This window comes from Mytilus californianus, unplaced genomic scaffold (assembly GCF_021869535.1).
Source record: "Mytilus californianus isolate M0D057914Y unplaced genomic scaffold, xbMytCali1.0.p SCAF_6, whole genome shotgun sequence".
NCBI lineage: Eukaryota > Metazoa > Mollusca > Bivalvia > Mytilida > Mytilidae > Mytilus > Mytilus californianus.
In genome coordinates, this window is record NW_026262712.1 from 3776310 (window position 1) to 3791258 (window position 14949).

The following is a 14949-nucleotide window of genomic DNA, read 5'->3' on the forward strand; positions in this document are numbered from 1 at the left end:
GTCGATGGATCAAAACTTCGGATACAGTTTTTAAACTAGATACCCTAAGGAACATTTAGTTAAAGTTTGAAGGTATTTGGCCCAGTAGTTTCAGAGAAGATTTTTGAAATAGTTTACGACGACAGACGACGACGACAGACAACAGACGACGACAGACGCCAAGTGATGGCATAAGCTCACATGAGGCCCTTCGGGCCCTGGTGAGCTAAAAAGGAAGTGTTTAGAGTATAACAATACAACGCGATCCAAACTTCACAATAATAACAGCAATACCAGGTTTGCACCTGCGTCACTGCTTGCAGTTAATTGAGGTAACATGTACAGGGCTCACACTACTTCAGAATCATAGGGAGAAGTGACTTCTCATTTTGAAACTGATAGGGAGAAGTGGTGAGATTTGAAAGAGAAGTGCTCCTTTGCGCGCTGCACTATAATATTTGGTTTTATACTACCTATAGTACAAAGGATCATATGTAAATAATGTTCTTATTATATTCTTCAATTCATATCTGAGTATACAATTAAAGTAACAGTTCAAATTCAAAGTTGTTTAAGTTTAGGTTCTTGTGAGACACTACCAACTAAATAATCTAGCACTAAAAATATTATTTTTTATGTCAAAAAGGAAAAGAAATTATAATATATCAATTACAATTCAATTAAAAAACTATCTTGTTTATCATGTTTATGAAATTCAGTGTTTCTCATCAAAAGATATACAAAGTTAAGCTGGACCATAATATATTGATATAATAGTATTATAATCCCAGAGTTATGCAACTTTAATCAATATTTTGAAACAATCCATATGTATGGAATTATATACATTAATCAAGTAGATCTAACCAAAAGTCTGTTAATGCGTGTGGAATGCGTAATTTTTCCTTTTATGATCAATATTCTTCTGTCAGCTGTTCCATTCATGCGTCCTTAGTTATTATTGTAAAAATACAGATTTCGGTCATTATAAGCTGGTCCGTTTCCGATCCGTAGTTAGTAAACAGTTAATGGCGGACGAAGAAAATATACAAAAATAAACGATGTTTGACAAGCTATTTGGAAAGGAATATGACGTTTTTAATGCAATAAATGGATTAAACATTTACTGGAGGCAAATTTTATCACGTTCAAATGAAGTAACAAACTTATTTTGTCGCCAAAGTTAGATTGATGTATGCTATCGAGTAACAAGAACCAGAAGTGCATGAAGTGAAAAAAAGTTGTCTTTTTTATTAAATAACCTGCTACAAACTGTAAAGTCAATGCTTAAACCTCTTTTCTTCAGATAATGAATTCTTTTAATTCTCAATTTCTTTAATTATCAATAAAAGATTGATGTTTCATCGACTTGGTAAAAATTGAAAATGTCCATGGATGAAAGCGACTGAAAGCGTGTATGGTGAACGACAGGGCGACTAGATTTTGCTTTTGACGGTCGGGCAAAGCGAAGTGACGGAAGAGAAAGCGACTTTATCGCCCCAGTCGCCTGCTAGCGTGAGCCCTGATGTATATTGGAGTATAACTGATCCTGCACTTTCATTGAAGCCATGAAATTTTTCCTTTTACAAAAAAATTGAGTGTCATAAAATTTTAATCTATCAGCAAACAGGAAGTGGATAAACAGCAGATGTAAAAATTGCTAACTCGCTACAACTCAAGTTGAGTCTCAACATTATCAAGCTGCAAACCAAATTTTAAGTCAAAATTCAATACAATAGATACTGAGGAGAAAGTTTGATGAAAATAATTTTCCTAGTATAATGAGTGTTGTAAAATTTCTAACTATCGGCAAACAGGAAGTAGATACATCACAGATTTCTTTTGGACAGAGTCGAAGTCTAGCAGTTACTTGACCTGCCAGTCCCTTCGGAGATGCAGGTAAAAAAACCAACAGACATTAAGGTTAATTATAGTCTTGTTGTAACAAACCTAATAACTCTGAATGCCATTGGGTACTTTAGTATTGATTATGAAATAATAATGATATTATTTGCAATAAAAACTTTGGATATATCAGACACTAGATTTTGCCTGAATTTATACTTATAAGAATACAGTAATTACTATTATATTCTTACCTGAACCAAATGATCTACCTGACCATGGTCGTGTTGATCTGCCATAAAACCAGGATAAATTAGATGTGGCTGATATTGGTCTGCTGCTTATCCTATAAAGACAGGTATTTACTTTATTGATTGATTGTTGGTGTTTTAACTCAACTTTTAAGTGCCACTTTTGGGCTATTTTGTGGTGGCCAGTATTTATTGGTAGAAGAAGCCGTAGTGCCAGGAGAAAACCACAGAAAACTGACAATCCTAGTCAATCAAGATTGGAGTCAAGTGCACCCACACGAGCTGGATTCGAACTCACAACCTCAGTGTTGACTGGCTAGTGATTACAGTAGTAGAACTACTTAGACCACTTCAGCACTTGGCCACCGAGGCCCCCTGGTATTTACTTTAAGGATGTTTGCTACTCTGATTCAAAATAATAAGCTTTTTAAAAGACTGTTATAAATTGAAATTATAATGAATAAAAGAACTAATAAAATGCTTCGCTGGGCGCAGCTTGATACGACCGCAGAGGTCGAACCCTGAACAGTTGGGGCAAGTATGGACACAACATTCAAGCTTGATACAGCTCTGAATTTGGATTGTGATTAAATATTTGACACAGCATAGGTTTCTGACACAGAAAGAATGTGGTCTTAGAACTTCAATTTTTTTAATTTACCTATTATGGTCCAATGTCCAAAATCAAAATACATGGTTCGATTCAGCATATCAAAGAACCCCCTATATTCAATTTTTGTTGAAATCAAACAAAGTTTAATTTTGGACCCCAACTTGAACAAACTTGAAAACTGGGCCCATAATCAAAAATCTAAACACATGTTTAGATTCAGCATATCAAAGAACCCCAAGAATTCAATTTTTGTTAAAATCAAACTAAGTTTGATTTTGGACCCTTTGGACCTTAATGTAGACCAATTTAAACAAGAGTGCACACGCTGAAATGTCTCGCCTTCTTTACTAATCATTGATATTATGTTGATAGTCCTAAATATAAAGCTTTATTACAACTGTCACATAAACTTAACATTAATCAAGTAAACTAAACATTGACCAATGAACCATGAAAATGAGGTCAAGGTCAGATGAACCATGCTAGGCAGGCATGTACAGCTAACAATTCTTCCATACAACAAATAGAGTTGACCTATTGCTTATAGTTTAAGAAAAACAGACCAAAACACAAAAACTTAACACTGAGCAATGAACCTTGAAAATGAGGTCAAGGTCAAATAAAACCTGCGTGACTGCCAAATAGATCATAAAATATTTCCATACACCAAATATAGTTGAACTATTGCATACAGTATAAGAAAAACAGACCAAAACACAAAAACTTAACTATAACCACTGAACCATGAAAATGAGGTCAAGGTCAGATGACACCTGCCCGCTAGACATGTACACCTTACAATCATTCCATACACCAAATATAGTAGACCTATGGCATACAGTATACGAAAAACAGACCAAAACACAAAAACTTAACTATAACCACTGAACCATGAAAATGAGGTCAAGGTCAGATGACACCTGCCAGTTGGACATGTACACCTTACAGTCCTTCCATACACCGAATATACTAGACCTATTGCTTATAGTATCTGAGATATGGACTTGACCACCAAAACTTAACCTTGTTCATTGATCCATGAAATGATGTCGAGGTCAAGTGAAAACTGTCTGACGGGCATGAGGACCTTGCAAGGTACGCACATACCAAATATAGTTGAACTATTGCACATAGTATTAGAAAAAAAGACCAAAACTCAAAAACTTAACTTTGACCACTGAACCATGAAAATGAGGTCAAGGTCAGATGACACCTGCCCGCTAGACATGTACACCTTACAATCATTCCATACACCAAATATAGTAGACCTATGGCATACAGTATAAGAAAAACAGACCAAAACACAAAAACTTAACTATAACCACTGAACCATGAAAATGAGGTCAAGGTCAGATGACACCTGCCAGTTGGCCATGTACACCTTACAGTCCTTCCATACACCGAATATACTAGACCTATTGCTTATAGTATCTGAGATATGGACTTGACCACCAAAACTTAACCTTGTTCACTGATCCATGAAATGAGGTCGAGGTCAAGTGAAAACTGTCTGACAGGCATGAGGACCTTGCAAGGTACGCACATACCAAATATATTTATCCTATTACTTATAATAAGAGAGAATCTAACATTACAAAAAATCTGAACTTTTTTTTCAAGTAGTCACTGAACCATGAAAATGAGGTCAAGGACATTGGACATGTGACTGCCGGAAACTTCGTAACATGAGGCATCCATATACAAAGTATGAAGCATCCAGACCTTCCACCTTCTAAAATATAAAGCTTTTAAGAAGTTAGCTAACGCCGCCGCCGCCGCCGCCGGATCACTATCCCTATGTCGAGCTTTCTGCGACAAAAGTCGCAGGCTCGACAAAAACGGGACCCAAAATTAAAAATCTAAATACACGGTTAGATTTGGAATATCAAAGAACCCCAATAATTAAATTTTTGATGAAATCAAACAAAGTTTAATTTTGGACCCTTTTGACCTCAATATGAACCAATTTGATAGCGGGCCCACAAATAAAAAATCTAATTACATGGTTAGATTCAGCATATCAAAGAACCCCATATATTCAATTTTTGTTGAAATCAAACAAAGTTTAATTTTGGACCCCAATTTGGACCAACTTGAAAACTGGGCCAAAAATCTAAAATCTAAATACATGTTTAGATTCACCATATCAAAGAACCCCATATATTCAATTTTTGTTGAAATCAAACAAAGTTTAATTTTGGACCCCAACTTGGACCAACTTGAAAACTGGGCCCATAATAAAAAATCTAAACACATGTTTAGATTCAGCATATCAAAGAACCCCAAGAATTCAATTTTTGTTAAAATCAAACTAAGTTTAATTTTGGACCCTTTGGACCTTAATGTAGACCAATTTAAAAACGGGACCCAAAATTAAAAATCTAAATACACGGTTAGATTTGGCATATCAAAGAACCCCAATAATTCAATTTTTGATGAAATCAAACAAAGTTTAATTTTGGACCCTTTTGACCTCAATATGAACCAATTTGATAGCGGGTTCACAAATAAAAAATCTAAATACATGGTTAGATTCAGCATATCAAAGAACCCCAAGAATTCAATTTTTGATGAAATCAAACAAAGTTTAATTTTGGACCCTTTTGACCTCAATGTGGACAAAGTTGATAACGGGGCCCAAAAATCAAAAATCTAAATACATGGTTAGATTCAGCATATCAAAGAACCCCATATATTCAATTTTTGTTGAAATCAAACAAAGTTTAATTTTGGACCCCGATTTGGACCAACTTGAAAACTGGGCCCATAATCAAAAATCTAAATACATGTTTAGATTCAGCATATCAAAGTACCCTAAAAATTCAATTTTTGTTAAAATCAAACTAAGTTTAATTTTGGACCCTTTTGACCTTAATGTAGACCAATTTGACAACGGAACCAAAAATCAAGAATCTAAATACACGGTTAGATTCGGCATATCAAAGAACCCCAATAATTCAATTTTTGATGAAATCAAACAAAGTTAAATTTTGACCCTTTGGACCTCAATGTGGACCAATTTAAACAAGAGTGCACACGCTGAAATGTCTCGCCTTCTTTACTAATCATTGATATTATGTTGATAGTCCTAAATATAAAGCTTTATTACAACTGTCACATAAACTTAACATTAACCAAGTAAACTAAACATTGACCAATGAACCATGCTAGGCAGGCATGTACAGCTAACAATTCTTCCATACAACAAATATAGTTGACCTATTGCTTATAGTTTAAGAAAAACAGACGAAAACACAAAAACTTAACACTGAGCAATGAACCTTGAAAATGAGGTCAAGGTCAAATAAAACCTGCGTGACTGACATATAGATCATAAAATATTTCCATACACCAAATATAGTTGAACTATTGCATATAGTATTAGAAAAAAAGACCAAAACTCAAAACTTAACTTTGACCACTGAACCATGAAAATGAGGTCAAGGTAAGATGACACCTGCCAGCTAGACATGTACACCTTACAATCATTCCATACACCAAATATAGCTGACCTATTGCATGCAGTATTAGAAAGAAAGACCAAAACTCAAAAACTTAACTTTGACCACTGAACCATGAAAATGAGGTCAAGGTCAGATGACACCTGCCAGCTAGACATGTACACCTTACAATCATTCCATACACCAAATATAGTAGACCTATTGCATACAGTATAAGAAAAACAGACCAAAACACAAAAACTTAACTATAACCACTGAACCATGAAAATGAGGTCAAGGTCAGATGACACCTGCCAGTTGGACATGTACACCTTACAGTCCTTCCATACACCGAATATACTAGACCTATTGCTTATAGTATCTGAGATATGGACTTGACCACGAAAACTTAACCTTGTTCACTGATCCATGAAATGAGGTCGAGGTCAAGTGAAAACTGTCTGACGGGCATGAGGACCTTGCAAGGTACGCACATATCAAATATAGTTATCCTATTACTTATAATAAGAGAGAATTTAACATTACAAAAAATCTGAACTTTTTTTTCAAGTAGTCACTGAACCATGAAAATGAGGTCAAGGACATTGGACATGTGACTGACGGAAACTTCGTAACATGAGGCATCCATATACAAAGTATGAAGCATCCAGGTCTTCCATCTTCTAAAATATAAAGCTTTTAAGAAGTTAGCTAACGCCGCCGCCGTAGCCGCCGCCGCCGGATCGCTATCCCTATGTCGAGCTTTCTGTGACAAAAGTCGCAGGCTCGACAAAAACGGGGCCCAAAATCCAAAAACTTAATACACGGTTAGATTCAGCATATTAAAGAACCCCAAGAATTCAAGAATAAAACCCCATTGAAATTGATCAAGAAATAAGCAATTTATACGAAGTATCTTCTTTTGCACAATACTGTGCAATTGAATATTTCTTGCTATTGTGCAATACTGTACAATTGACAATTTCTTGCTATTGCGCAATATTGTGCTATTGGATATTTCTTGCTATTGCGCAATACTGTGCAATTGAAGATTTCTTGCTATTGCACAATACTTATTATATAATAATTTACACATCCTGTTTGGTGTGTATCTCCTACCATATCATTATTATTTGCTTTTAAATATTAATCAGAAATAACCAACTTAAAATGGAAAATTTTAAAAGAAAAAAAAAAGGAAAAAAAGAAAAAAAAAAAAAAAAAAAAAATCCCCCCCCCCAAATTTTTTGAACCCCCTTATGATTCATCACCCCAAAACTCAATCCCAGCCTTCCCTTTGTGGTATGGTACCTTGCAGTACAATTTCAGAGAGATCCATACACTTGAACACAAGTTATTGTCTGGAAACTAGAAAAATGCTTATTTTTGGCCCCTTTTTGGCCCCCAATTCCTAAACGTTTCAGGAAATTACCCCCAAACTCAATTTCAGCCTTCCCTTTGTGATATGGAACCTTGTAGTACAATTTCAGAAATATCCAAACACTTACACACAAGTTATTGTCATGAAACTAGAAAAATGCTTGTTTTTTGTCCCTTTTTTTGCCCCTAATTCCTAAAATTTTGAGGCAATTACCCCCAAAATCAATTACAGCCTTCCCTTTGTGATATGGAACCTTGTGGTACAATGTCAGAGAGATCCATACACTTACACACAAGTTATTGTCTGGAAGTTACAAAAATGCTTATTTTTGGCCCCTTTTTGGCCCCTTATTCCTTAACTGTTGGTACCATAACCCCCAAAATCAATCCCCACCTTCCTTTCGTGGTATTGAACCTTATGGTAAAATTTCATGGAGATCCATTCACTTAAACTAAAGTTAAGTGCGAAAACCAATGTGTCTTCGGACGACGGCGGACGACGACGACGACGACGCCAACGTCATACCAATATACGACCAAAAAATTTTCAATTTTTGCGGTCGTATAAAAAAGCAGAAAGAAATGAATGGGCCATGTGCTTGTTTTCGAGAAATAAGCCATTGAAAATTTTACAAGAAATGATTCTCTCTAGATTTTTCATACATTTAATGTTTTTTCTTTCAAAAGCTATAAGAAAATAACAAGAATTTAATAGGATTTCCAAATGTGGCTTTTAAAACTATATGTAATGAAATTATAAAATGAAAAGTAGGGGTTAGCAGGCAAAATATCTACTAGCACTACATGGATAAAATCAGAGGATTCCGAATATCTGACAAAACATGTTTCTGTTGTTAACTAACATGACATTGTACATTTAAGGTGGATGATATTAGTTTTCCTGCTTACCTACTACTATCCATTTTAATGGATAGGCCCTTAGTAAGTCACACAACCACATCAATGGTGAAGCCCGCCACCTCCGGGTGCATGATTTTCTTGCTGCATTGAAGACCCATTGGTGGCCTTGGGCTGTTTCTGCTCTTTGGTCGGGTTGTTCTCTTTTTGACACATTACCCGTTTCCATTCTCAATTCTATTTGTCATTTTTTCCTTCCCACCCAACCTATCCATTTTAATAGAATATAGCCGTTAGTAAGACTACACCACATCTAAATTTTGTAATTTTTCCTTCTTACCATCATCAGATCCTTGCATGCAAATTGCAAAATGCAAAAATTACTAGGATTTATATTTAATTCTGATTGACAGAAATCAAAAGTAGGTTAAATCAGTAGGTGTTTATTTTATAAATTTACAGGCCAACAACCTTATCAAATCTGGTTTTTTAACCAAAGCCTGAAAGCCAAAGTCTGAAAACAGAAATATGGTACAGTTTTTGGCATGTTCTGACAAAAAGGTAATTTTCAATCAGGAGCGATGTACCAATATAATGGCACTAAATTCAACCTTTACGGTAAACTCTTATAATATTTACCCTTTATTTTTAGCTGGAGCACTTGCTGGACGATTTTTAATTTGTTGACTGGTGGCAGTTGTTGTCGCTGTTGTTATCGTCATTCTCTCCCTAGGAGTAGCCGGGTCCCATAGATTAGGGTCTGCAATAAATTTAGCATCTATTTTTGGTTTGTTACCAGAAGGTGGTCTGGCTGGATATGTTGCTGACATGGGTCGTCTCTTGCTATATTTATATTCTGTCGCTGAAGATACACGCTGAGCATAAGGTGATCTTGGAACACTGAAACAAATTTTCAATCTTCTTTATAAAGAAAAATGTGCAAGTCTTCCAAGAATCAAATATAGTTGACTTACTGCTCAAGAGTATCTGGGAAATAGATCTAATCACTAAAAATTCGTAAGGGTTCCGCGGAACCCAGTGTCTCGCCTACTTTAGCTGTTAATCGCAGGCTCAACAAAAATGAGATGAGGAAAAAATTTAATAAAAATATTCCTCTCAATACAATTTTTTTATTGTAAGAAGCTTCTGTCCAAGTTTGGTAAAAATCCAGGCTAGTTTATGAATCTAATAAATGTTTTAAAAAATTTAACTGCAGACTGTATGTAATGTTAACTGGAAGAAAAACTAAGTCCATTTATAAGTAAAATATGGATAAACAAGTACAAAATTTTAATAAAAATTTCCTTCTAGATACTAGCTTTTGATCATAAACAAACTTCTGTCCATGTTTGGTACAAATCCAGGATAGTTTAAGAAAGTTATTAAAATTTTTAAAACTTTAACCACAGAGTGAATGTAACGTTTCCTGGCAGAAAAACTAAGTCCATTTATAAGTAAAAAACGGAAAAACAGGATTTTTTTTTTTTTAAATTTACTTCTGGATACTATCTTATGATCATAAACAAGCTTCTGTCCAAGTTTGGTAGAAATCCAGGATAGTTTGAGAAAGTAATTAAAATTTTAAAAACTTTAACCACAGAGTGAATGTAATGTTTCCTGGCAGAAAAACTAAGTCCATTTATAAGTAAAATACGGAAAAACAGGATTTTTTTTTTTACAATAGTTACTTCTGGATACTATCTCATGATCATAAACAAGCTTCTGTCCAAGTTTGGTAGACATCCAGGATAGTTTGAGAAAGTTATTAAAATTTCAAAAACTTTAACCACAGAGTGAATATTTGTGGACGCCGCCACCGACGACGCCGACGGAATGTAGGATCGCTATGTCTCGCTTTTTCGACAAAAGTCGAAGGCTCGACAAAAACTAAGTGTGACCAATGAACCATGAAAATAAGGTCAAGGCCAGAACTGTCAGTTGACTTATAGGAGCTGATGCCCTTGAATGACAAATTTATCCATTTATGCAGGGAACTATAAGGGAAAGAGAAAACTGTAGCTTAAAATAGTGACCAGAAAGATTAGATCTACAAATAAGTCTAAATAACAGAAATCTATTTTCACTATATTCATGACTAGCATTAACGTGTAAGTGTTTCGCATTTCTCGTTTTTATATATATTAGACCGTTGGTTTTCCTGTTTGAATGGTTTTACATACACTAGTCATTTTTGGGGCCCTTTATAGCTTGCTGTTCGGTGTGAGCCAAGGCTCTGTATTGAAGGCCGTACTTTGACCTATAATGGTTAACTTTTACAAATTGTGACTTGGATTGAGAGTTGTCTCATTTGCACTCATGCCGCATCTTCTTATATCTATCTACATGTATACCGAAAAAAGACAGAAGTCTACTGTGAGTTGTTTAAAAAAATATAATAAACCTGTCCTTTTGTCCTTGGTGGTTTGTCTTCTCATAACAATCATACATTGTACCACATTTCATTACTTAATGTCTTTTGTAATTTAAGATTAAAAATAAAATCATTGTCATTATTTCGAAGTAACAGAAATAACTACTAAAGCTACCAATCTAAAACATGAGACGTAAATTTGAAGCATTTCAGAATTACTTTTCTTGAGAGGCCTATATGAATAACAACACTATCCTTGTTTTTTCAACTTCTCATGACTTACTCTTTCTTTTTTCTCATTTCTCCTTTAGTTTTTCTGAGTTCCTCAAGATACTGAGCAATTAATAGATCTTCATAACTGACCATGTCTGTACTGGTTCTACTAAACTGGACTGATTGTTCCTTTGGTAAATGGATTTTAGGTTGGTCTTCTTTCTTCTTCGACATTCTGTAACAGAAAAAAACAAGTCTTTTAATGGAAAACCATCATTTCATTTGCATCGGCATGAGTGCAAAGTTAATTCAAATTTTCAAAATTTCATACAATTTACCAATCTTTTTTGCTCCTTTTAATTTTTTAATGATTTGTTAAAGAGCTACATTTGAACATTACAAATTATTCCAATATTAGGATAAGTTCAAATAGATTTGTGCATAAGAAACTTTTTATGTGGCGTCCATGAAAAAACTGCATGGAACAATAATGGCTGCTAACATGTAAATATAATGACGGACTTTAAAAATGCAACACTAGATTATTCTTTTTTATTCCCATTTTCAGATAGGCAATTTATGTAAAATAAATGTAAAAACATAAATTTTATTCATTTCTTAATTGTCTGATAAAAAGTTTGCAGTTCAAAAGTTAAACTGATGACGTCATTTTTATAGTTCAAATCATGTGGTATGCACTGAAATCCTGGTTTTTCCCTTATCAATGGATGTGTCATCGTCGAAGGCAATGACTGCCTGCAACCGACGCCAAAATAATCGTCAGAAAGGTCAACCAATTCTGTTGGTCATGTTTTGAGTTCTGTTATGTACCTTCTGATTTTGCCTCTGTCACATGCATTACAGTGTGTTTTAGCAATTACGTGATTTAAACATTAGTGCTTCAAATGTATTTCAGCAGTCGATTCTTTGGCATTTCAGTATATGGGAAACATTTTTGGCAAGAATCTGTCTACCATGGCATTCGTCAACTTGATTAGCAGTTGATGTTGCAGCCGTAAACATTTCCTCTCAAATGACGTTGCATAATCAAATTTAATTGACGTTTCTTTGTCACTACATATTGATCTGGTCATGTATGGTCATCAACAAATCCTGTCTACCTGTACCATTGTTGTAAGGACAGTAAAACGAGTTTCTGCCTGCAATATTCTTATGGCCTGATTCAGATTTTTCATTGCTTAGTCTCAGCAATATAGAGGTGCAACATTTTTTCTAATGATTCAAGTGCGGGTATGGATTGAAAGAATTGTTTCAAGAAAATAAATCCTTAAAAAAAATCATTGATGGGTTTCAAGTTTTCACTTTAAGAAATTCATGTGACTTCAATAATCCTGTATGTTCAATTACCTCAGGTAAGTCAGGTGTTGAATTTTTCTAATCATAAACAAGTATGATAAGCATGAATAGTAGTTCTATGTGGATCAATCATGATTCGGTAAAAAAAATCACCAAAATGTGTGTTGCCTTTCTAAAGTCTGTTAGTATATGTCCACCGCAACAGTCCACTACGCAACATTTCGTTTCGAAGTGGACACAATCTGTTGGGTAGGGGACACAGAGCATTTCATAGGGGACATACATTGTTACACAGTGGACATTTGTGAATATTTTAAAAACGGCTATTATTATTGTTATGTTTACATGATACATTATCACTATAGTTTAATTGGCTTAAAATTAATACTGACAGTTAGGAATTTATAATGATCAGATTAGCGGATGTGTCTGTCAATAGAATATTATCTCTTATCATAGTTCACAGCTACTGTATTCTGTTAGGTTTTATGGGCTTAACTTTCCCATGGCATTAAATTACTCTTTGTTTTATATATATACTGATGTTATGTATTGCAAATGTAATCATTGGGTGTGTAGATTGTACTTTAATAAACATATATACTCTAATGAAATAGTCATCATTACAACCCACGATAAATATATAACAAATATTTTCTAGAAATTAAAATTGCAAATCAAATAGTAATTAACTGTCGGCCTAGCCACAATCAGATGTACATTTCATATTAGGTCTATGTTATAGGCTTCTATAGACAAGAAGATGAACTTAAATTAAGTATTACATCTTTGAACTGAAGGAAAGAATATAGGGTTTTCACAATGCATATCAAATATCATGTATATGTGTGACCATTTTGAAAAAAAACCACTAAATACACGCTAAAAATGGGCAAAATTTCATGTTATGTTGTTTCATTTAAAAATACACTGTTTTTATCAATTGATAGTTAATAAGTGAACCTAATTTGAACTACATTATTGGTTCACTGTTATAGACAATTTATTCATCTTTCTTTTGCTGGTTGTTGCAAAGAAAAATCTTCAGTGGTTACAAACTTATGATAAAAAGTGGAATACTATCGTTCGTTATGCAATTTTGTATTTTTGTTTTTACCTTGTATAGTGCAGTAATAACAGAGAAAAAATTTTGAAATTTATGCTTTTATGTGTTTTGTTTTCTCTTCTTGTATATGAATTATCAACAACTACCTCATATATCTATATTGCAGTACCCTAGCTGGAGATATATGCCATCTAAAATGGATATACAAATAAAGTGAAAAAATTTCTTGTCCGTAGACATGCATTTCCTAGTAAACTTGAAGTGTAATAACATAAATGTTGCATTGCTAAGTTCCTGCTCTTTTGTAGATATGAAAACACTACAAACATTAATTTCTACCATCTTTTAATAGAGAAAGAATTTGAAAAAAATGTCAGAATGTCTTGTCCGTAGACACATGTCTTGTCCGTAGACATGACTTAGCTTTATATCAATATTGCTTGGCTTTATGGATCTAAATTGTTCCGATGTGTTGTTTAAACTTAGAAATATATTATTTTTGATTAATTAATGGTTATTTAACTGTTCTCATTTTTTGTAAAATTACTTTACAGGAGTGGAATTTAAAAAGTGGCAAATTGTCAGTCATAAAAGGCATACCTTATTTTACTTCAATATCATTATTCCAGTTTCTTCATAACTTAAAAGATAAACTTAATCAAATGAAGAAATTGTATTTCTCTCTCTCTGACTTTATCTTTTGCATTTTAGGATTACCAACAGATGAGGAAGTGTCTACGGACAAGACACCTGTACAGAACAAGTATTAAATTCAATTATTTGTCTACTTTGGAACTTAATTCTAATTTATAGGTGATGAAAGTTCTTTGAACACATTAAAACTCAATATTTTCAACATAAATATAATCACAATTATTTCTAACAGATTGTTTATTCAACTGAAATTGTCTTGTCCGTAGACATTACCACAATCTATATTTGTTTCCAATTTCCTTGAGTTCTGCCTCATTTGACAGATAAAATGTATGTTATTTTTTCAAGAGAACACTTTCATCTATGTCAAAATTGAGTTTTAATAAAAGTTTAATTGTTAAACAGTCAGACTTATGGATTTCAGTTGAAAGAATGTGTCTTCTTTTTTGCTTAATCAATAAAATTTTGAGATATGTAAAGAATCATGGGTACATTTTTATATTTTCCAAAAATTAAAAAACACAGCTTAAAATTAAATGGGTAACTTAATCTTAATTTTAACAATTATCTTTTTAATGCATTTAATTAAATATCAATAAAATGTCTTGTCCGTAGACATTATCACAATGTATTTGTTTCCAATTTCCTAGAGGTTCAGCAGCATTTGATAGATAAACATGATAAAATGTATGTTATTTTGTCAAGAGAACATATTCAGCTATGTCAAAATTAAGTTTTAATAATGCATTTAATTATATATCAATAAAATGTCTTGTCCGTAGACAAAACATATGAATTGTATTGCTAACTTTGATTGTTTATTGTAAGAATATGCATCAAGTTATTTTAATGTTCTATACACCAAAAGAAAGGGTTTTTTTTGAAGTTTTGTTTTTAATAGATTATTTTAGAAATAGTTTGATCAGATCATAGTAATGATCAAAGAAAGCTACTGTTGTTTG

At 33.5% G+C, this 14949-nt stretch overlaps 1 protein-coding gene and 1 long non-coding RNA gene across 3 annotated transcripts in view; both read right to left on the bottom strand.

The window, feature by feature from the left end:
- Positions 1-14949, bottom strand: part of LOC127706047 (doublecortin domain-containing protein 1-like) — a 79330-nt gene that overhangs the window by 61152 nt on the left and 3229 nt on the right. For both annotated transcript variants that reach the window (XM_052210448.1, XM_052210447.1), the window contains exons 2-4: positions 11021-11185; positions 9006-9266; positions 2079-2170 (exon numbers count right to left, since the gene is read on the bottom strand). In XM_052210448.1, coding sequence (XP_052066408.1) covers positions 2079-2170; positions 9006-9266; positions 11021-11184 — 517 coding nt within the window. In that variant the 5' untranslated portion in view covers position 11185. The remainder of the gene's footprint in view (positions 1-2078; positions 2171-9005; positions 9267-11020; positions 11186-14949) is intronic.
- LOC127706070 (uncharacterized) lies at positions 3136-6428 on the bottom strand. Its single transcript, XR_007984194.1, has 2 exons — positions 6146-6428; positions 3136-4048 (listed from the first exon to the last, which is right to left on the bottom strand). It is a non-coding gene; the product is annotated as an uncharacterized LOC127706070 (long non-coding RNA).